Raw genomic sequence first — 22,781 nt, forward strand, 5'->3', positions numbered from 1 at the left:
GAAAAGTTCTTGATCTATGATCCAATGATGTGATAACCCCTACCAAAATATTTACTTCCAAAACTTGAAATTTCGCAATTTAAAAAAATAGGCTTTTCGTCATACAGTTTGCATGCAATGTTGTTTTGGCTTAATTTTGTAAACATTCACCACAGATTTATTTTTACTATCTCCAGATGCTACTAAAAAAATTTCTTTTATTAATTTTTGAATATGCATCAGAATTCATTTGAGGAATATACGTTAAACAGTAGGTACAATTTAAATATAATTTAATTGCTGACCTCTGTTAATGAGCTGCTGATAGAACAATCAGCAACTAAACCACCAAATTACATTTCCTCATGACTTGTATGGCACCCTTGGACTTATTGCACATCCCTTGAAATGGTAGGACAGACCCCTTGAGTTGTACGACGGCCTCCAAAATGCTGCAATTCCTTTTGTGGAAGGTTTGGAAATCTTTAACAAATCCTTAAGGCTGCGTTGGATGTGTAAAGGATAATAAATCCTTCCAAAATATTCATCACTCCTCCTTACATACTGTGGGAGATGTATGGCCCCTTGGTTGTTAAGGAAATGGTACAGCTGGGTATAGCACAGGAATATATAATACGAATTTTTGTTGTTTTCTCATCTGCTCACATTTCACTGCAATTTTTGATATGCTTCCATTTGCACACAAATCACTAAAATTTCTAATCTGTCTCCCACTTGCACACAAAATACTTACACACAAATTTGCAATTTTGCTTGCAAATCTTCTGCGAATTCATTACCTTCAAATCTCTGTATATTTTGTATAGATAAATCAATTTGCTCCAATCTCTTACTCTGCAAATATTCAGGCCAAATGTGAACTCTGTCTGAATCCACCTCCACAATTGGCTTGGGAAGATCTTCCACTTCCAAAACCAATCTTCGTTGTAGGGAATCTGGCCTATGGCTATAGAACTCTGCTCAACTCCACAACTGGGGTTTCAATGAAATACCAATTGCTAAGAATGAATCAAATGAGTCTTCTCGACCTCCTTTTATAACCCCTTGCGGAACTTTCTGAAAATTCTATTATAAAATCACTTTTTAAAAATTAATCCTTTTTGGCTCATTAAAGTGACTCTATACTCCAATTAAATAATTGACATAAGTTGTCTTTTAATTTTTGTTTTTTTCGTCAACTTAACATTTAATAATTTAATTATTAAATTATTTTCTTCACATTTAACCAAAGTCATGAAAAATATTAGAATGGACAGAAAATGAATTCTAACCATGCCAAAATGTTCTTAAGTACTCAAGAAATCCAACCTTGTGAAAATTGGTGCTTTACAAAAATACCAAACCTGTCCAAGAAGTGTGGAATGCTCCTATAGTGTCCAGATGCATTTGAAAAGCACTATGAAACTTGCTTTGACCTCCAAAACTCACTGCTATTGTCGGAATTCTCACTGGTGTCTCCAAGAAAGTTGGATTCCCCGAAGGTACTAGAAAGGCCATAAAAAGGGGACAATACTTGTAGCCTTTGGTGCAGGTACTAATTCTGGGGCATGTTGAGCAAAACAGATCCCACATTACCATACCAACCATGCTGACAGCTGAAGCTCCACACAAGGACAAGCTATGGGCTGGAATGCTCCCATTTACTGTCCCACCCATAAAACTCAAAGTGTTCAAATGGATGTAGATAGAGCTGTTACAGGCCTTAAGTAGTAACCAGTAGCTATTTTGTAGGTGTTGCAGGAATCATATAAAACAATTTGACCCCAAGATTTTGAATATGTTAGTCAGGACTTCACATAATATATTGGTTTTTCTTCTGCATGTAGAATTGGTTTTTACATTTATGCATGGTGTTGCTTCTTTGGTTTTATTGCATTGACTTATATACCCAGTTGATTCTTAATTGATCTTCCTTTCTTGGCTTGGCTGCTGTGGCTTCAAGGTTCCTTTTAATGTACACTGGCTTGGAATCTCATATTTTTGTTGTTTATGAGCTGTCCTGTTGGTTGTAATTTGTTTTCCTATGTAGCATACAAAGCTCTTGACAATTTTTTTTAAGAAAGGAATTTTTGTGTGAAAATGGAATCAAACAAGATCATTGTCATGCCCCTGCCATAAGGAAGACATCGATGCCCTAGAAAACCGTCTTAACCCAAAGACTTCATGATTCTCTATACTAAGAATGAGCGACCAGACAGCAAGGACGGCAATAAGTAGAAGTGATCAGTAAAAGGGCAGCGATTTATATTAATGTCATCATAAGACTGCGATTAGAGATGTTAAACACCTATAACAAAGGCAATATTTATAAATCACAAAATGCAGTGCTGAAGTCAAAGAAATAAAGCCAACTTCATTAGTGAGTTGTGTTTCAAAGAATTAGATATAATGATATTATGAAGGCCAACTGAGTATAAGGGGTAGCACTATAATGTGTGTTATTTGAAGTATAAATTGCCGACTCCTTGTGATAAGTCACCTTCGTTGGGGGTGAAAAGGCATGAGAGAGATATATAAGAAGAATAGAATGAGAGTTTGGGAAGGACATAGGGAAACATCGGCAGCAGAAAATAAAAGGAAATATTATTTTAAGGGAGCAGACAAGAGACTTGAAATCAGAAAAGTAATAAGAGGAGGACTTATACATAGGACCTGCATTTATGAAGAATATTGACCAGGGTCAGAAATCAGTATATATCATCTGCAATCATCAAGAAGAGGTCAGTTTGATATAGGCATCATACAGATTGGAAAATATATCGAACAATCTATTGAAGGAAGCATCAATCCAGATCAGAATTGGCTATATTTAGCAGCAAGTACGAACTGAAATCAGGCACATAACATATCAGATCCAGAATTATTATACAGAGCAGATAATAGCATTGTTAACTATCTTCGTGGCTCTAAATCAAGATTTAAAATTGGCAATTTGCATTCCCTAAATATACTTCATACCTTATTTGGGAATTCTAGGGCAAAAATAGAGAAAGATCCCAATAGGGGACATTATAATTGGTATCAGAGCACTGTTCCTGCCAGCCTGAGGGACAGAGAATAGTTGATTTAACTTAGCCAAAGGGCTCAAAGGGCCTTGGAAAGAGAAAGAAAAAAAACTTGCACCTTCATGGAACAAATGGGTGACGAATTGAGGACCTTCATGGAACAAAATGAGAGAATGACCCAACTTCTCCTCCAAGCCATCTAAAATATGAATATCCATAATTCTAGATCCAACCAGACCCATGGGAGAGATACCAACTCTAACCATTTCGAAAATAACATCTCAACAAGGGTATCAACCTCTAGGCCAACAAAGCCTTCCTTCTTGCCTAGGGAAGAACGCATAGTAGAGGAAGAAGCAAATAACCCAACCATTGATAATGTGGATGAAATTGTGGAAGCATACTCAAGATTAGATCCCGAAGTCAGGAGGAATATCTCCTTTAGGGATTATTGTGATTGCTAAAACAACTTGACAAAGATTTAAAAGAAAGGATAAGTAAGATAACACTTCCCAACTTTGATGGATCTAGAAAATTTACGGCTCATGGGAGTAGAAAGGTGGGGTTAGGCCCTCTTTTTGTCTCTAAGCGGCTTATGAGCAGCAAGGTAGGGTTAGGCCCCCTTTGTGGCTCATGGGAGTAGAAAGGTGGGGTTAAGCCCTTTTTTTGGCTCTAAGTGGCTTATGAGTAGCAAGGTTGGGTTAGGCTCTCTTTTTTGCTCTAAGTGGCTTATGAGTAGCAAGGTGGGGTTATGCCCCCTTCTCGGCTTGTGGGAGTAGTAAGGCAGGGTTAGGCCCTTTACTAGCCCCTAACAAACCCTTCGATGCACTTGTCTTTTGCAGATCCAAATACTTCTTTCTTTCTTCTTTGATCCTGCCAGCCTGAACGGTAAAAAAAAAATCAATGGATGCATTCTAGTCAATGAGAAGGAATCTAACAATACGTGTATGCTTCGTGTTTGGTTCATGCTTGATGTGTTTCCAACATGTCTACTCCATGAGTTTCTATGATTACTGTAAACATATTCCTATCATAATGAGATTTCTATTTTTGTTTGGTCTTGAATTCGAGAATAACTACATTGAACCAAAAAGGATATAAACTTGTTTAGAACATTGCATTTAAGGTCATAGACGTGTGTCATGCTTCTAATCCTCATCTTAACATAAACTCTTATTCACATTGTTGAGAATTATTGGGACACCCCACTTGGGAGTAAAGACAAAAACATATCTTGGTTGTGTAGTAGAAGCTAATTATGTTCCTTGGAGGATCTAAGGATGACAAATCTCCAAGGGTTAGTTTAGGGACCCTCACATTGAAAGGATTTGGATAAAATTGATCCTGCCAGCCTGCAGGGTGAAAAAATAAAAATAAATCAATGGATGCATTCTAGTCAAAGATAAGGGATCTAACAATACATGTATTTGCGTGTATGCTCCGTGTTTGCATATATTCATGTGTATGCTCTGTGTTTGGTTCATGCTTGATATGTTTCCAGCATGTCTACTCCATGAATATCTATGATTACTGCTTTTGGTTGATCTAGAATATGGGAATAACAAGAGTGAACCAAAAAGATATGAATTCATTTAGGAAAGAACATTGCATTAAGGTCATAGATGCGTGTCATGCTTTTAATCCTTTTCTCAATATACGGGAAGTATGCCTTTGCTTTGTCACGAAGAGATATCCATAGGACCAGCCAAAACAGTTCTTAAGATTACAATTGATGAGAGAAAACTTGTCTTAACATTACAAACCTTGCAAATTTACAATCGTTTGTCGAGATAACTCACATTTGCATTAAAGACAGAGATATATGCCTTGGGATAATATGATATATCAGAGTTGTGCCGTGGAAGCTAAATTTATCACAAGGAGGATTTAAGGATTAATTTAGGGATCATCACATTGAAAAGACTTGGTTAAAACTATCATTGCTTGTTGGCAAGCAACCTTGGGAATGGCGGACTGTCATGCCCCCACTAGAAGGAAGATATTGATGCTCTAGAAAATCAGCTTAACCCTAAGATTTCACGATTTTCTATACTAAGAATGAGCGACAAGACAGCAAGGACAGCAATAAGCAGAAGTGATCACTAAAAGGACAGCGATCTATATTAATGTCAGCATAAGACTGCGATTAGAGATATTAAACAGCTATGACAAAGGTGGTATTTATAAATCACAAATGTAGTGCTGAAGTCCAAGAAATAAAGCCGACTTCATTAGTGAGTTGTGTTTCAAAGAATTAAATATAATGATATTATAAAGGCCGACTCAGTATAAGGGTTAGCGCTATAATGTGTGTTTAATTATAGTATAAATTGCCGACTCCTTGTGATAAGTCACCTTCTTTGGGGGTGAAAGGCATGATAGAGATATATAAGAAGAATAGAATGAGAGTTTGGGAAGGATAGAGGGAAACATTCACAGCAGAAAATGAAAGGAAATATTATTTTAAGGGAGCAGACAGAGACCCGAAATCAGAAAAGTAACAAGAGAAGGAGGACTTACACATAGTACCTGCATTATGAAGGATATCGACCAGGATCAGAAATTAGTATATATCATCTGCAATCACCAAAAAGAGGTCAGTTTGATATAGGCATCATACAGATTGCAAAATATATCTAGCAATATTTAGAAGGAAGCATCAATCCAGATCAGAAAAGACTATTGAGCAGCAAGTATCAACTGAAATCAGGCACACAACAGATCAGATCCAGATTTATTATAAAGAGCAGATAATAGCATTGTTAAGTATCTTTGTGGCTCTAAATCAAGATTTATGGCAATTTGCATTCCCTAAATATGCTTCATACCTTACTTGGGAATTCTTGGGCTAAAATAGAGAAAGATCCCAATAGGGAACATTACAATCATAGTTTGAATGGCTTTTTTACTCTCTTACCAAGGCTTGAAAGTTTTATTCCTCTCTATTTGATTTTGATCTCAAGCTGGACTAGATTATTCCTCCATCTGATTTTGATCTTACGTTGGATAAGTTTATATGCTAGAACCTTGCAATAAATTCTGAATTTTCTACATGTATATCGAATTACTCAAAATGTCTCCCAAGTTGTGGCCTTGTGATAATTGTTTATGCTTACAAATAAGATGGCCCAGTTTTGATTTTGATGGGTTAGTTCATCCTATTATAATTTGATTTACTTGTAAGTTTATCCATTTAAAAAAATCATGCAATACATGAATAAAATTTTACTTTTGTTAGTTTGTCAGCGAATCTTTAAGAGACTCAATTTTCATTTTTTTTGTGTTGCCATGAAGTATTTTTGTTCTTTGTAAAATAAATTATTTAGTTCAATGCATGCTTGTGAAATTGATAAAAAATAGGTGAGAAACTAACTATAGTATTTGTCCCTTGTTAGCTTCAATCACCGTTGTAGTTTGGTCTATATTTGTTGAATTTTTCCCTTGTATACCTATTGTGTTCGATAACTTGTAGATAAGCTAAATATAACAGCTCAGGATTGAGTTTCTGTCTATCTTGCACAGATTAACTTCAAATTGATTGGGTATATATTTTATATAGACTTTAATTGAGTTGGAAGATGGCATTGAAATGTATGGTAGACTTATGTACGGAGATTGCTGTTCATACATCTTTTAGAGCATGCAATTAACATTTGGTATATGTCTCAAATTCTGAAGGTTCCTGGATTAGCAGTTGTCATTGTGGGTGAAAGGAAAGATTCCCAGGTTTATGTGCGCATGAAGAGAAAGGCATGTGCAGAGGTTGGTATAAAATCCATTGATATTGACTTACCAGGAGATGCATCAGAAAAGATGGTGCTCGAGACAGTTCTTAATCTAAACGCTAATCCTCAAGTACATGGTATCATAAAAATTCCCCTTTTAGAGGCAGATTTGAAATTTTCTTTTGCATTCAAGAATATATGAGAGTTTTTCAATCTTGACAAGTAGAAAAGTAAATAGAGAAAAGATGAAAATACTGGGAGTATGAAATTCTATTTGTATGGTCGCATTGCTTTTATTTTTTGAGCATGTAATTGTCTTAATTTGAGCAGTGAGAAGATGTGACAAATTGACTGAATTGTCTGAAGGCCTATAATGAGTTCTTTGCATTCTAAAGCATCCTATAGTCACAGGATACTCCCAAAGTTTCAAAAACTTGGTAGATTTTTATATGAGACTATGATTGTTGTTATTTTTGATCAAACTCCCAACTGTGATGGACAAGCCAATCAATTCTTTGTAAAATTTTCAAATCTGTTTAAGGTTTTTTTGATTACATTAACCCATAATTTCAAACTTGTTTTATGTTTAGATATTTTTTAATTTTGTGGTGTTTTCCACGATATTTTTATCTAATGATAATTTTATATTTAATACTCAAGTCATCAGCATGTTCACCATTACCATTCATGGCCACTTTTCTTGAGCTTTAATTCATTCTAGTAATTACAAGGCAAGGGAATCCATAAAAACACATAATCACCTTTAAGCCTTTGTTAGTATGAGGAAGGGTAATGTTTTTGAAAATTAACTATTTTTGTTGAGAAACAAGGTGAAGAAAGCTTGCAATACTAACTTTCTTATGTGTTTACAAATCTGAAAAGATTACCAAATTTGAAACTAATTCTGAAATGAACACGTGATTGCACCATTCAACATAAATATAAAATCAACCATACCAAAACAGGCACCAGATTTATGTGGAGAAACCCTTTCGGGAAAAACTCCACCAAAGAACGAGGGCAAGTATATTATTATTCTTCAAAAGAGAGAACACCACAATAATACACTTCATTACATTTCTCCAAATGATCCTGGAACTATTTGGAAACAATGACCAATTGATGAACAAACAACTATGCCTTGGCTCCAATTTATAGCCAAATGGGAGAGGAAAAATCACTACTGTTTTCCCAAAACAAGGGGCCAAAACCACTTGCAAAAACCCATGTCTTGAAGAATGAATAGCCAATAAACCTAATAAAATAATAAATAACTCTTTTAAGTGATTCCTCATGGGCACCAAACCCAAAGTCCCTTAGCCTTTACACATTCCGAGTGCTCTGTAGCTTGCGCTGACTGTTCAGATCCCCAAATGGACACCTTCTCTCCTCCTAAACTTCATCTCCTTATGCATGACCCTTCATGTCTCATTATGGACGTGGGAAGGAGTGTATTTTATCCATGTTGATTTATTTTAATCACCTCTTCATGTTCACTTCTTGAAAATGCAATTACAAATAGCCGTAAAGTAAAAATAATTAACATTTTTCTCACATGTCCTAGGGAACACTTTCCAAAGAACATGGAGACATATGAATGGCTTAGGATTGCAATGTTAATGTTACCTTATCCTAACAATTTTGGGCTTTTCACCTTGAGCATTTTGTTTTAATTCACAAAGCCCTTGCTGGAAAATGTGTTACTATGTTGAGAGGCATAACTACAAGAGCAGAAAGGAAGTTATAATGGAGTGAGTAGTAAAATTCCAATTAACATAAATTTGACAGCCATTTGCATGCCAAACCAAATAAACCTAATGATCTAGCATAGCTGTCTTAGATACATCTACCTAAAGACACCCCAAGATATTAATCTTTAGGCACCTATCACGCCTATCCCACAAATCCCATATAGGCACCTCACGATTGATATCTCTGCATCTTTTAGATAGATATATTTAAAATATATATTCTAGTAAGTCTTCATTATCTTGCAATTATTATCAATGGGAGTAATGTAGGCTTTTGTAGTGTATTGTTATTGTTTTTGTCTAAATTGACTAGGGAAAGGCTCTTAGGAGCTGCAAAAAAAGAGCTTTGAATCGCTCAGATTCTAGTAACCAACCAGTTCATTGGATCCTTTCATAAACAACCAATATTTCTTTCAAATCCTCAAAGGTACAACTAAACCATCCGTGGAATAGTCTCAAATCCCAAAAACCACAGGCCCTACCCCTGCAATTCAGAGTGAAAACCGAAAACTGTAGCAATTCTACTATTCTATTGCTATTATCGTTCTTCTATAACTATCTGTTCATGAGCCAAAAAAGCCAAAAAAGCTCACAAACTGCTCCTCGCAAATTGTCTATCGATATGAGAGGGAGGAAAAATATTGTTGGTAATCTTTGGGAAAAGGGAACATTAAAAAATATTTTAACAAGCCATGTGGAAAAAACTGTAAACAAAAAGCAATGTTTATGCTTAAGTAAATAAGAGCGTTGTTTTAAAGAGAGAAAGCTTTACTTGTTTTGAATGGTGGGCTATGCCCATGCCACTTCTTCATACCCTCATGAACTTTGATGTTAACTTCCACACAGTCTATACACGCTGCTCTCAAGCTCTCACATGTCCACAACACACAAAGCCCTGTTGCTTCAATTAAACTGCAAAATCTTTTTCTTTTTTATTATTATTGATTGCAAAGCACCTTGCTAAGGATTCGACACATTAATCAGCAAGACAAATTCACGTACTTGCAGCCTGCAAATAAATGTCCAGGCACACTAAATGCTGCAGATACAATGCTGAACGGGGCAATGGTGCATAAGGATGAAATTGTAACTCATAGATCCATAAAACAAAACTACAAATAAGTGTAAATCACCCTGAAACCCTTGAATCTGAGTCAGCAGCTGCAAATCAGGAGTAATTGCTTATTGGAAAAATTGCCACATCTTAAAATCTCAGCCACGAAGCAAAAAACTCTAATCAGAAACTAGTGCACTGAAACATACCTGTGAAGTTCAAATCATGCCTATCTCATACAAAAGACCTGCACAAAATGCAAACCTCGCCCTCATACTCATACCTGAACCTATTGACATGTTAAGAAAAACACTTAATGCAGTACTTGAATATTGAAGGAAAGGATAAGACACTCAGACAAATGAACTAAATAAGGAGTATGTTACCCTATACTGTTCATTTACAATCACAGTATAACTTACCTTTTTAAATAGACTCACAAAATCATTGACATTTGAGGTAGAGTCTATGTTGGATAAATCCACACACCTAAATATATGCATTAAAGCAACTATTGAATCAACCTACTCTAATAGGCATTAAAGCATTATAAAGCATGATTATAATGAAACATCCATTAGAAAGAATATTTTTGATGTTGCAACACTAACGTACAAAAGAAGAAGTAAAATTTAGATTCTCGTAAGGCATGGCATCACTTTAATAGAATGGGATATACGGTTGGAAATAATATTGAATTAATCCCAAATTTGAGGTCACTGATATGAATGTATTTTATTAAATAAGGCTTGCCAAATCAAAATTTTTAGAACGTGTTGCTACTTAATCCAATCGATGCATTATTTAACAGGTATATTGGTGCAACTTCCATTACCATCTCACATCAATGAAGAGAGAATACTGACTGCCATAAGCATGGAAAAGGATGTAGATGGATTTCATCCTCTCAACATTGGAAAACTTGCAATGAAGGGGAGGGAGCCTATGTTTGTTCCTTGTACACCAAAGGTGAGGTTCCAACTAAATATCATTGTTAGCATATAGTCAGTTAATATATTAAACTTATTTACTTAATTAGGTAAAACAAAAGTTGGGAGTTCTTGGCAGATGGAAAGAGATACCGTGAGTGCCTGAGTGAATTCTGTCTATTTAGTATATTTACGTATACTTCCTGGATTCAAAAGGTTTCAATGAGAAATGGAAGACTTCTTTCTTCCATGAGTTGGAATTGGTTATATGATCATTCACTATTAAGAAATAAAATTTTCATTTAAAAACTGAGAAACATAAGGATATTTAGTAATCTATTTTTAGGATTAAATAATAGCTGATTATATTGTTTTCAGGGATGCATAGAATTATTACAGAGGAGTGGGATCTCCGTATCAGGGAAAAGAGCAGTTGTGGTTGGAAGGAGTAACATAGTAGGGTTGCCTGTTGCATTGCTTCTGATCAAACTAGATGCAACTGTATCTATTGTGCATACTCGAACTCCAGATCCAAAGAACATCATACGTGAGGCAGATATTATCATAGCCGCTGCGGGACAGGCAAACATGGTATTTCCAAAACAATCTGATATACTCAATTATTTATTCTGTTTTTCCCGCAAATATATCAAGGGTAGTAAATATCATTGCTTCCTCTTATTAATTCTAGTTTGATATAGAATTTTTTTGTTCTCGCTTGCTTCTAAAACTAACTGATAAATGTCTTTTTTTACTTGCTGAAAATAACACATTTTATGTTATATGTTGATATAGAATATTTTTGTTCTCTCATCGCCTATTATGGAACCTTCTCTTTGTATGGGGAGGATGGCACATTCTTCTTTAGAACTCACTTCCAGAGGGTAAACATCCTACTAAAATACACCTGTTTTGGCTGAAATAGGGGTGACTAGATCTATTGTATTGCTAGAGGAATTTCCTGGGAAAACGGTTGTAGGCAACACCATTGAATGTTGTTTAATATTCTCTTGGCAGAGGGAAGTGATACCAATTACCTGGATAGTGCTCCAAGTTTCCTTGCCATGTTGCCTAATCTTAACCTCAATAATGCCATTCAAATGTAGGGGTCACACTGATAAGATTATGCTTTGATAAGAAGAAAACACTAGAATAACTGTGCCCTCTTGTTATTCAAGCCTTTTTGTCAAAGCTAATTGTTTTCCTCATTGTTTTCACCAAAGAATCCTGTTAAAGGTTACTTCTTTTTTATCATAACATGCGATAAGGAGGAAAAAAGGAATTCTGTGGAAACAACTTAAGCTTATATACCAACAGTGGTTACACAAATTCTCAGTAAAACAATACTGACAGGCATCTCAGGCTAGTTCCACAGAGATATCATCCATTCAAGTGCTTAATTGTACTTATCAAACTGGTACAACTGTTTGTCCAGTTTAGATAATACAGTGAAACGTACAGATATCACCATCATACATGTTATGGCTCAAGATGTTTTTGACATAAGACATCTATATAAGTACAGATCTTATATTCTAGGAATTTCCACAAGGATTACAGAATTGTTAATTAGCAGAATTTCAATAGATAGTGTACAGATATTAGCGTCATCACATTATAGCTAAAAATGTTTTTGCCATAAGACATCCATATAACTTATAAGTACTAATATTCTATTCTGGGTAACTTACACACTTGTTAGAGACAGCTTTGAGAATCATCCTTGTTTTGGAGGTCCATAGCAGACTTACCTAGCATTGAAATTTGAAAAATTGCAAGCTTGAAATAGTGACGTATCTCCCCCTCCATCAACCATAAAATCATCACCCTCTGACATTTAAATTGGTTAAAGCCTTGACGTTGGAGCTGCATTTGAATCTTTTTTGGACATGAGTTTCTCTCCTAATGATGCTACGGTGCCTGCTGAGCCCTATAATCTTCAGTAGACACTTTTACATTTCATTTAATCTTCTGTTTATGATAAGAAATTTATTCTCCCTTAGGCATTGTCCTCTATTATTTACCATTGTAGTGTCATGGTCTTTAACTTACGTTTTAAAATATTGTCATGCTTGGATGCCTTTTCCCATGTCCTTACCAGACTGCCTGTACATTGATGAAGTTCAAGTCACTAGCTAATAAGCCATTGAAACCTTGTGTAATTTTTTTATAACCTAGGTTTCTTTTAAAGCCTAGTACATTTCTATGGTAGCTGAAGTACGTTCGAGTCCCATTGACCTACCTTTGGTCTTCTGCGAATATTAATATAATTTCTTTCTTTCTCATGGTCCATTGACCTGCTTTTCTATAGATAGTGTATATTAACTTCTTCAGCAGAAAGGCCCATTTTAAGAAAAATAAATAGAAGTACTTTGGAGCTAAGGCAGATATAACCACTATAGGAAAAAAAATACCTCCAGCAGAGTAAACTATGGGTAAGGCAGGAGGCCACTGATTACAACCAGAATATAAAGGAATGCTCATTTTCACTGAGCCCAGATTCTCCAGATCAATGCCTTTTGAAGTAAAAAAGTTAAACTCTGTCCTCTAGAAATAGTAATGAATTGAGTCCTTAATGAATTTACACCACGAATTACCCACTAGCAATGGCAACCACAATCACATATAAAGAGAGAAGAATATCAAGACCTAGGAATCCCAATTGAAAAATGCAAAGAACAAGCACCAAATCTTGAGGTTTGTTCTGTTGAATATTTTCTTGCCAATAAGTATTCTAACTATTTTTGCCGATATAAGGCAAGGCACTCTACAAACATTGTCTGGGAAGATCTGGTAAAATGCAAGTCTTGGATCAAAACCATTGGGAACTCTGAAATTGAGGAAAAAATATTCCCACTTCAGTTTTCCCACAGCTTTTGCATAGTTAGTTAAAAAGTGGTAATGGGATACAGAAAACCGTATTCTTTGCCATCTGTATTTTTGGATATGCATTAGCAAATAAATCCTTATTATCGACTCTTTTGCCTTTCCTTCAACCATCCCCGGCTATCGATGTCTTACGTTCTCAAGTAGAAAGATGATGTTTCACAGTTTCTGATTTTGATGATATCCTCTACTGGTTTTCCCAAATAACTTCTTTCAAGTTGGCCATCACTTTCTCACTCCGTTTATTACCATGCAGTTTATCGTTTGTATTATTTGGTTATCCTGCATGCTTTTCATAGACCAAGCCAGGGAAAATTGGCATCATGATGAGGCCGTTATACACAAGAACTTTTAATATTTTTTGCTTTCATGTTTCTCACATTCTTTATTCTAAGACACTGGTTTCTACCATGACATTTATACTTGTTTTTTATGCTTGAAGGATAATGCATGATTATAACATTTGGCTCATTTTAATTCTACTTATTTTGGGTCGCATTAATTATATTATTCTGAATTTATCAATTGTTACCGCATTTACTTTACAGATCAAAGCAGACTGGATCAAGCCAGGGGCTGCTGTTATTGACGTGGGGACAAATGCAGTTGATGACCCAAGCAGAAAATCAGGTTACAGATTAGTTGGTGATGTTGCTTTTGAGGAGGCAAAAAGTGTTGCAGGATGGATCTCTCCAGTACCAGGAGGTGTTGGACCAATGACTATTGCAATGCTTCTTAGAAATACAGTAGATAGTGCAAAGCGGGCTTGTGTAGAAATGTGGTGTTGAAGGATCACTGCACACTTATGATATATAGGCTAATACCATTTCTCTTCATAATTTTAATGAAGTTCCGATAAAGAGCTTTATTCAAACATGGCACGAGCACTTTTCCGTAGAAGAGATTTAATCAAGCATTGCAAAACCAAATTTCATTAATGATCTTTGACTTATTGTTTAGCTGCTTACAATTACCATCTAATATCCTACAGAGAGTACCGGACTAAACTGGAAATTAGTGACACTTTGTATTAATATTTATTCAACTAATAAGCATGCAAATTAATTTATGGTACATCTTTATATCGAGTCGTGGTCTAGTGGGCGACCTTCGTTTGAACTGTCTGGGATCAGTATCTATGGCTGTGTGTAATGTCCTCAATCGGGATAGTATGCTATATATATATATATATATATTTTTTTTTTTTTTTTGGGGGGTGTTTTTCAACTTTATAAAACTGAAAGTAAAAGCAAAATAATGTAAACCTTATGCTTACTGGAATCAGCAATACATTTATTGGAATTTAATAAGAGAGGTAAAGCGTCAAGTTTCTGTCATTAGTGTGGTTAGTTTAGAGTAAATAAAAGTAGAGAGGAAGAGGAAGAGGAAGAGGAAGAGGAAGAGGAAGAGGGAGAAATAAATAAAGAGGAAGAGATAGAGGGAGAGATAAATAAAGAGATAGAGATAGAGGGAGAGATAAATAGAGAGATAGAGATAAGGAGATTGACAGATAGAGAGGAAGAGGTAGAGGGATAAATGTACAAAAAGATAAAGATATAGAAAGTATATGGGGATTAGAAGAGAGATAAAAAGATAGAGATAAATATAGAGGGTGAGGGAGAGGGAGAAATAGAGATATATGTGGTGCTATGATAGAGGGATAGAGAGATAGATATGCTGTGTGCTTATATTTTAATAGTAATGTGTGGAGGAAGCCCATTTGGTAAACTCATTTTTATACGAAGTACAATTTTTTTATAAGTAGAATTTATATTTTATATTAAGTATATCAAAGGTGGTTAAATATGATGAGTTGTGTAATATGTTTGAGAAGTTATATTTATGTTTAACTTTTAAAACAAATTCAATTGTATATTAAACGTTTTATGGATATTAAGATCATTATCTAGTTTTATTATAAGAAAAAAAGTTGTCTTGTATAAATCTAGATTAAACAAATAAATAAAAATAATTATTTAATTATTGAGCTAGGATAAATTTGAAAATGAAGTATGTATTATAATTAAATAAAAGGATAGTTGTACTTAGTTGTAGAATTGATGATGTAGGTGTTGATTGGAATATTTTGTCATTGTTGAAAGATTAATTATTTTAGTTTGATGAATGCTTCAAACTCTAAATTGATAAAGGGAATGATGTAGATGGATCTTGAACTCTTGAGTTTGATCTCAATTATCATGAATTTCTTCTAATGCACAAAATTGATCTATGTTGTGTGGAAAAAGTGTCTCACCATTGTCTTATAGATATATGCATATGTTAAGATGGTGTTTAGAGACATTGATTCAGTAAGTGAACAAGTTCTTCTAGCTCAAACCCTTTACTGAATTAAATTAATGGCAATGAGAAATATTAAAGACAACTTTTGCAACCATGTAGATGTCCTATGTGATGATTCTACATTTTTTATTCTTTTAATAGTCTTTAGAATTAATTTTTCTCTAATTATTATCCTTTTGAACATGATTATTATAGGTTCATATAAAATTAAAAGCACATTAAGTTTCATTATATAACACGACATCACAACATAGTGTATGAAAAATGTACTGGACTACTTCATAAAGATTAATATAAAGGATTGAAGAAGTTTAAACTTGAATATGAATTTGGAGTTTTAAGATTTAGATTTTAAATAAAGATAGATAAAATTAGAGATAAGAGGGAGAGAAACAGAGAGAAAAATGGAGAGGTAAAGGAAGATATTAAAATAGAGAGTGATAGACAGCTAGAGAGATAAAAATAGAGATAAAGAGAAAAAGGCAAAGAGGTAAAGAGATAGATAAGTATATAGGTAGAGGGAGATAGAGAGGAAGAGATAGAGAGAAAAAGGTAAAGAGGTAAAGAGATAGATAAGTATATAGGGAGAGGGAGATAGAGAGGAAGAGAAAAATAGATATAGAGGGAGAGGGAGAAATAGAGATATATGTGGCACTATGATAGAGTGGTAGAGAGTTAGAGTGAGAGATAATAGAGATAGATAAAAGGAGAAGATGAGAGAAATAGGTAGAGGGAGGGAGAAAAGAGAGGGACAAAGCTCAATATACAGAGGAAGAGGAAGGGGGAAATATTTAAATAGAGGACACTATAGAAAGATAGAGAGCGATATATATTTAGTATTACATATTAATATATATAGATATATTAACAATATATATTTGATATTTATATATATTTAACATTTGATATTTATATATATTAATATTCACATACATTTGATATTGAATATTAAAGTTAAGTAAATATTATGTTTATGGCTTATTTATTTATTTGTTCCTTAATTTAATATAGAATTTACATTATATATATTAATATATTAGACTAATATTAATTAGATAAGATAGAGAGCGATATATATTTAGTATTACATATTAATATATATAGATATATCAACAATACATATTTGATATTTATATATATTTAACATTTAATATTTATATATATTAATATTCACATATATTTGATATTGAATATTAAAGTTAAGTAAATATTATGTTTATGACTTATTTATTTATTTGTTCCTTAATTTAATATAGAATTTACATTATATATTTTTAATATATTAGACTAATATTAATTAGATAAGATAGAGAGCGATATATATTTAGTATTACATATTAATATATATAGATATATCAACAATACATATTTGATATTTATATATATTTAACATTTAATATTTATATATATTAATATTCACATACATTTGCTATTGAATATTAAAGTTAAGTAAATATTATGTTTATGACTTATATATTTATTTGTTCCTTAATTTAATATAGAATTTACATTATATATATTAATATATTAGACTAATATTAATTAGATAAAAATAAAGATTTTTAATTCTAAAAATAATTCACAAATCTAAGTATATAAAAACAAATAAAATATTATACAGCTTTAATATCATTTATTTTGCAGAGCACAAAGGAAATAATTGAAAACATAATTATATATATATAAAACATCCAAAAATGGACTCGGCTTAATATCCTATCAACCATTACATTAATCCTCTCCAACTGAGAGGAAAATAAAATAAAAATCCCCATATATGCTTACATAATTTGCAAAGGGAGTAATGTCAAACTTTGCTAATCTATCTCAGAGCAGATTCAATGTCTCCACCGCCTTCATTTTCTTTCCAACTGCCTTTGCATCGCGAATGCTTCAACGATGAATCCTTTCTTTGGATTTGGGTTGAGTTTCGCAATAGTAGTCAACACCTCTTGCCTCAGTTCTTCCTTTATCAATTTGTGCGCAAAACAAGCATCTCTGTAAACAAGATCTGTACCCTGTGCCACATTTGTAAAAAATACCTCCAAAATCACTCCATTGTGGCTGTGATTACTGGAGGATGATAGTGCCCCAATCACATTTTTGATCGTTTGCAAATTTGCATCCTCTTCAATGATGAATATCCTCCTTATCTATTGGTTTAGGTCTTCTTTCGGGCATTTGCAGGTAACTCCGAAATGTTTTCACCCCGCCATGATCAGAAACTCCTTCAAAGGCTTGATCTGATTTGAGACTATAACTGACTCGGATCATTCAACAAGGTCAGGCGGTTTCCAAAAAATATATTTGAATTTTATTGCGGCCTACAATGACTGCCATAAAGCAACACAGTGAGATGTTCACCTAGATTTGGATCGAGAAGGTAGAACTGATAGTCCTCTTTGTTCTGAAACGACTATCGGTCACACGTTGGTTCTTGAAAATTCGGGGCCAAAGCTTTGGCAATCAAATCTCCCTTTGATCCCTTTGTCAAATCCTTTTCCCATACCCATCGTGGCTGTGATTTTTCCAGCTCAACCGATTCTGGACCTGGGATGTCCTATTTGATTGAAAATTTCATTTTTAATGATATCATTTAGATCTTCCCATTCGATTCGATTGCAAAATCTGAAATATATTCCTTCCTATCGATGGAAACTTAGAGATTTGCCTTAAAAAAAAAATCCGTTGCCAAGTTTGCTTCGCAATATACGTGAGAGATTTTGTAATCTCGAAATTGCTCTAAGCTTCTACAAAGCTTATGTACCCATGATTTTAGTTTCCAGTTGCTTATTTGTCCTTTGCTAACTGCATTAACACTAATTTACAAATCACCTTCAAATTCTAGATTCTTGATTCCTTTTTCCTCACATAACCATAACCCTTTGGCCAGGGCTTCCATCTCCACCTTGTTGTTCGTTGCGGTTCCAATTTTACAAGCTAAGATCCAAGCACATTCTCCCTTATCATTACGTATAATGCATTCGATACTTGCTTCCCCAGGCTTGTCTTTAATTTAACTTATACTTCCCTTCTAATTTAGGTATCCATCGAGCAACTTGTCTTGTAGTTCCCTTCTCTAATAAGTTTCTTGGAGTTAGTCTTAATTTGTCCCATTTCTTTTGCATATCTTAATCCCATTTAGAAAAGTACTTAATCCTTTTTCTTGGAATTCTGGAATTGACAACCTCAATAATGCTTGCTTCAATTTTAGATATAACTATTACTTCGTTTAGTGATTGGTGAGTGAAAATTATCTCATTCCTCTCTTTCCAGATATATGATAGCATCAATGATGGGGCAATGCACCAAATGTCCCCCTAAGTAGAATGTAGACATTTCAATGGTCAACTAGATAGAAAATTGTACAATTCTCTTAACTAGGAGAAGACCAACCTATATAATCAAATAGCTAGTTCCAACAATGGTAGGCGAAAGGACAACATAACAACAAATGGTTGGTAGATTCTTCATTCCCACAACATAGTGGACAAATACTTGGGCTTTCTATACCAATGGTTTTAAGTATGTCTCCTTTTAATATTCTACCATGGAGGGTGATCCATAGAAAAGCCCTACATGTGGCAATACACTTTCGTGCCAACATAATTTTGTTGGCCAATTTTTTTGTTGTCTCTCTTTCTCTTTTTGAACCTCGTAACCCAACTTGACTAAGTAATTTCCCAATTTTGCATTTTTTGGCATAAATAAGTTTTCCACCGACAACTAGTCACCATTTGAAGAATCCACATTGTCACATGCATACTCACCATCTATCCACGTTATTTACGCCATCCAATCCATCTAGTCAAAACAGTCAATAATTACTTCCTCTTGGTTCTAGGAATCATAACAAAATTTGGCTTTCTTGTCGTTTCCCACTTTCCAAGACAAGTGTTCTGTTATAACATTTCTACACTACCATATACACTTCCACATGACCGATCCGCCCCCAGTATTTGCTATGGTAAGGATCCCACTTGAATCATGTGAATCTAGATACTTCCTCTACATCACACAACACCAGAGCTTCTGGGGTTCTTTGTATAATTTCCAAATTAATTTTGCTCCCAATGCATTATTCTAGAGCTCCATATTTTTAAGTCTTGCCCCTCCATCCTTTGTAGCACAAGCAACATCCCATTTAATTGATGGGATTCTTTTCTCCTCTTTCGCCTGTTCCCACAAGAATTTTTTCATCCTTTGTAGAACAAGCAACATCCCATTTAATTGATGGAATTCTTTTCTCCTCTTTTGCCCATTCCCACAAGAATTTTTTCAAGTAGCTTTCGAGATTTTTAATGTATTTTTTTAGGAATTTGAAACATGACATTTCATATATTGGGACTATTGCTAAAACTAATTTAATCATCAATATTCTGCTAGCTTGGGAAAGCCATTTATGTTTCCATGCATTTGCCTTGCCTCTATATTCGGTTACAACCTCCTCCCAATAAGATGCTTTTCCCGCTCTTGTAAAAAGAGGGATACCTAGATGTTTTGTAGGAAGATTGGAGATAGAAAAACTACAAGAGTCATTACAATTTTCTTCCGAATTGATCTTTTGGTGTTGATGAAGAATATTTTAGATTTCCCTTTATTCAATATCTATCCTGATGCTCGAACATAATCCTTTAATGCCTTATTAATTATTGAAGCTTCCTTTACTGAGGCCTCTCCAAATAATACTATGTCATTTGCGAACTGTGCATGAGTAATTCTATCTATTCCATCCACAATTTTGATTTCTCTCCACAGATTCAAGTTTCTTAGATAACTTATATGTCTTCCTAGTGCTTCTGCCATTATGACAAAAAGGAAGGGAGAAAGAGGGTCACCTTGTCCAAGGTCATTTGTTTCATTAAAGAACCCATTCATTATGTTGGCAATTGACACTCTATTGGTTGGTTCACTATGTTGTCATTGATGGCAACACGATTTTGTGTTCTGGCTTCATGTTTTGATTCTATGGTGTACCGACAAACACTTCACAGATTCTACACCGACACCGACAGGACAGAATGATTTCTTTGGTCATCGGCAATGCAGGTCGACATGGTTTAATAAAGGTTATCGATATTGGAGGCCGACATATCTTGGATCCGACATTGACAATTGATTTTAGTGTTTATGCATTTATGTTATCTGGCCGACATATCTTGGATCTGACATCGACAATTGATTTTAGTGTTTATGCATTTATGTTATCTGGCCGACATGTGATTTGATATTGTATATATCTTTGTAAGCCGACATAATGCATAAAATTTGTATAGGGTATATAGGTTAGTTAAGATTAGATCATTTGTATATAGATAGGCGATGGACATGGTGATGGATATGTGAATGTAATATGATGCATAATATATCAGAGAGATCATGTATGTGAGGAAATTATTGTAAGGGTTATTCCGGTAAAGGGTTTAGGGTTTCAGACCGGAACAGACAAAGCTTAAACCGGAACTGTATTCTGGCATAGAAGATGCTATCTTAGTAGTTCACACTTCTCCAGATTGTAGTATGGAATTTTATGTAGTCAGTAAGGCTCCTATTGTGTCTGAGCAGTGTGCTCTAGGCTGTAAGCCTTCCTGCAAGTGCATGCCCCTCATATTTTGTAATATCTTTTCATTTGATATTGTGGGTCACAAATCCCACTGTGGTTTTTCCTCTTTGAGGTTTTCCACGTATAAATCTGTGTGTTATGATTCTCATTTATGTGATTGGCTTATTGGTTGCTTTACTTCTTTCAATTATGTATGTACCGGTATATCGGTTGGTGTATGCATGTTTTAATAAGGCTATAAATTACTATTCTGGTATAATACTGATTCACCCCCCCTCTCAGTGTTATTGGTTTCCAACAATTGGTATCAGAGACTTGTGCCTCGGAGGAAGTTTAACAACTTGAGGAAGATCCTGAAACCGGAATCAATGGATATGGCTTTGGAGAAGCAACTTAAGATGGCACTTGAAGATTATGATGCTGAAAGATTGAAGAACTTAAAGCTACAAGATGAATTGAATTCTGCTAAGGAATTCATTCTTGTCCTACAAGAGAGGCTATCATCTGTTCAAGCTAGGAGGAAGGAACTTTTGCAAAATCAGGATGATGAAGAAAAAGATGCACTTAAGGAACAATGTCAGAAATTGAGTCAGGAGAACTTGGTTATGAAAAATGAAATGCAAGTTATAACTATGCGGATGTCTAAGGAGATTGAGGACATAAAGAAAAAGGAAGAAAATCTTGCTGTATCCCTGAAGAACAAATTTGAAGAATGTGGTAGGTTGGTTCATGAAAATGATATGTTGAGAACTGATTTGGTACAATCCCAAAGTAATGAGCAAGAGCTTGAGAGACAAATGATAATACTAAGAGAAGATTTAACTACTGCAAGTGAGTACAAATAAAAATTCAAGATCAACTCAGCATAGCTTGATGAGCTATTGAAGAGACATAGGCAGATTGGAGATTCCAGTGGACTTGGATGTGAGCAAGGACAAAGTTTCGGTATTGCTAATGATGATCAAAACCATAAGGCACCGATAAGACAATTTAATGCTTATAAATTCAATGGTAGATGTTTTGTTTGCAATAGATTTGGTCACATGGCTAGGCAATGTAGAAACAGAGCAAATCAGAACGCTGATTATGCTCTCGGTAAATGTTCTAAATGCAATGAGTTTGGTCATAAGACAAAAGATTATAGAATGAATGTAAAATGCTATGCTTGTGGAAAATTTGGACATATGGCTAATCAATGCAGGTCAAGCAATTTCACCAGTTTTAGCAAAGCAATTCAAAGGAACAATGTTACATGTTATGCATGTAATGAGGTTGGACATTTTTCTAAGTTCTGTAGAAGCAGAAATCCACCGGTTAGTAATGGAGGATCAAATGAGAAAGGGAAAGAGAAGGTTAGTGAAATCTAACAAGATCATACTTAGAGATGGGTTAGGAAGATTGAAGAACAAACATAAGATGGGAATGTCTCGGTTACTTATCCAGTAGAAGAGGCTGCTCTTGCACTGGCAGGAAGCTCATCCGGTATTTGAGGTAGATGCCTTAGGGGTAGGCAAAATTCATGAAGATGTTGCATATGCCCTGGGAAGAGGTTCTGGAAGATGTTCTA

The 22,781-nt window shown here is 34.5% G+C and overlaps 1 protein-coding gene across 1 annotated transcript in view; it reads left to right on the top strand.

Moving 5' to 3' along the window:
* The window catches only part of LOC131054537 (bifunctional protein FolD 2), a 35,069-nt gene extending 20,645 nt beyond the window's left edge, over positions 1-14,424 (top strand). The window contains exons 2-5 of the mRNA XM_057989066.2: positions 6,684-6,867; positions 10,347-10,504; positions 10,843-11,055; positions 13,899-14,424. Of these exons, the coding sequence (XP_057845049.1) occupies positions 6,684-6,867; positions 10,347-10,504; positions 10,843-11,055; positions 13,899-14,138 (795 nt within the window). The 3' untranslated portion in view covers positions 14,139-14,424. The remainder of the gene's footprint in view (positions 1-6,683; positions 6,868-10,346; positions 10,505-10,842; positions 11,056-13,898) is intronic.
* Positions 14,425-22,781: the final 8,357 nt, after the last annotated feature.

Source organism: Cryptomeria japonica, chromosome 7 (genome assembly GCF_030272615.1).
Source record: "Cryptomeria japonica chromosome 7, Sugi_1.0, whole genome shotgun sequence".
Taxonomy (NCBI): domain Eukaryota; kingdom Viridiplantae; phylum Streptophyta; class Pinopsida; order Cupressales; family Cupressaceae; genus Cryptomeria; species Cryptomeria japonica.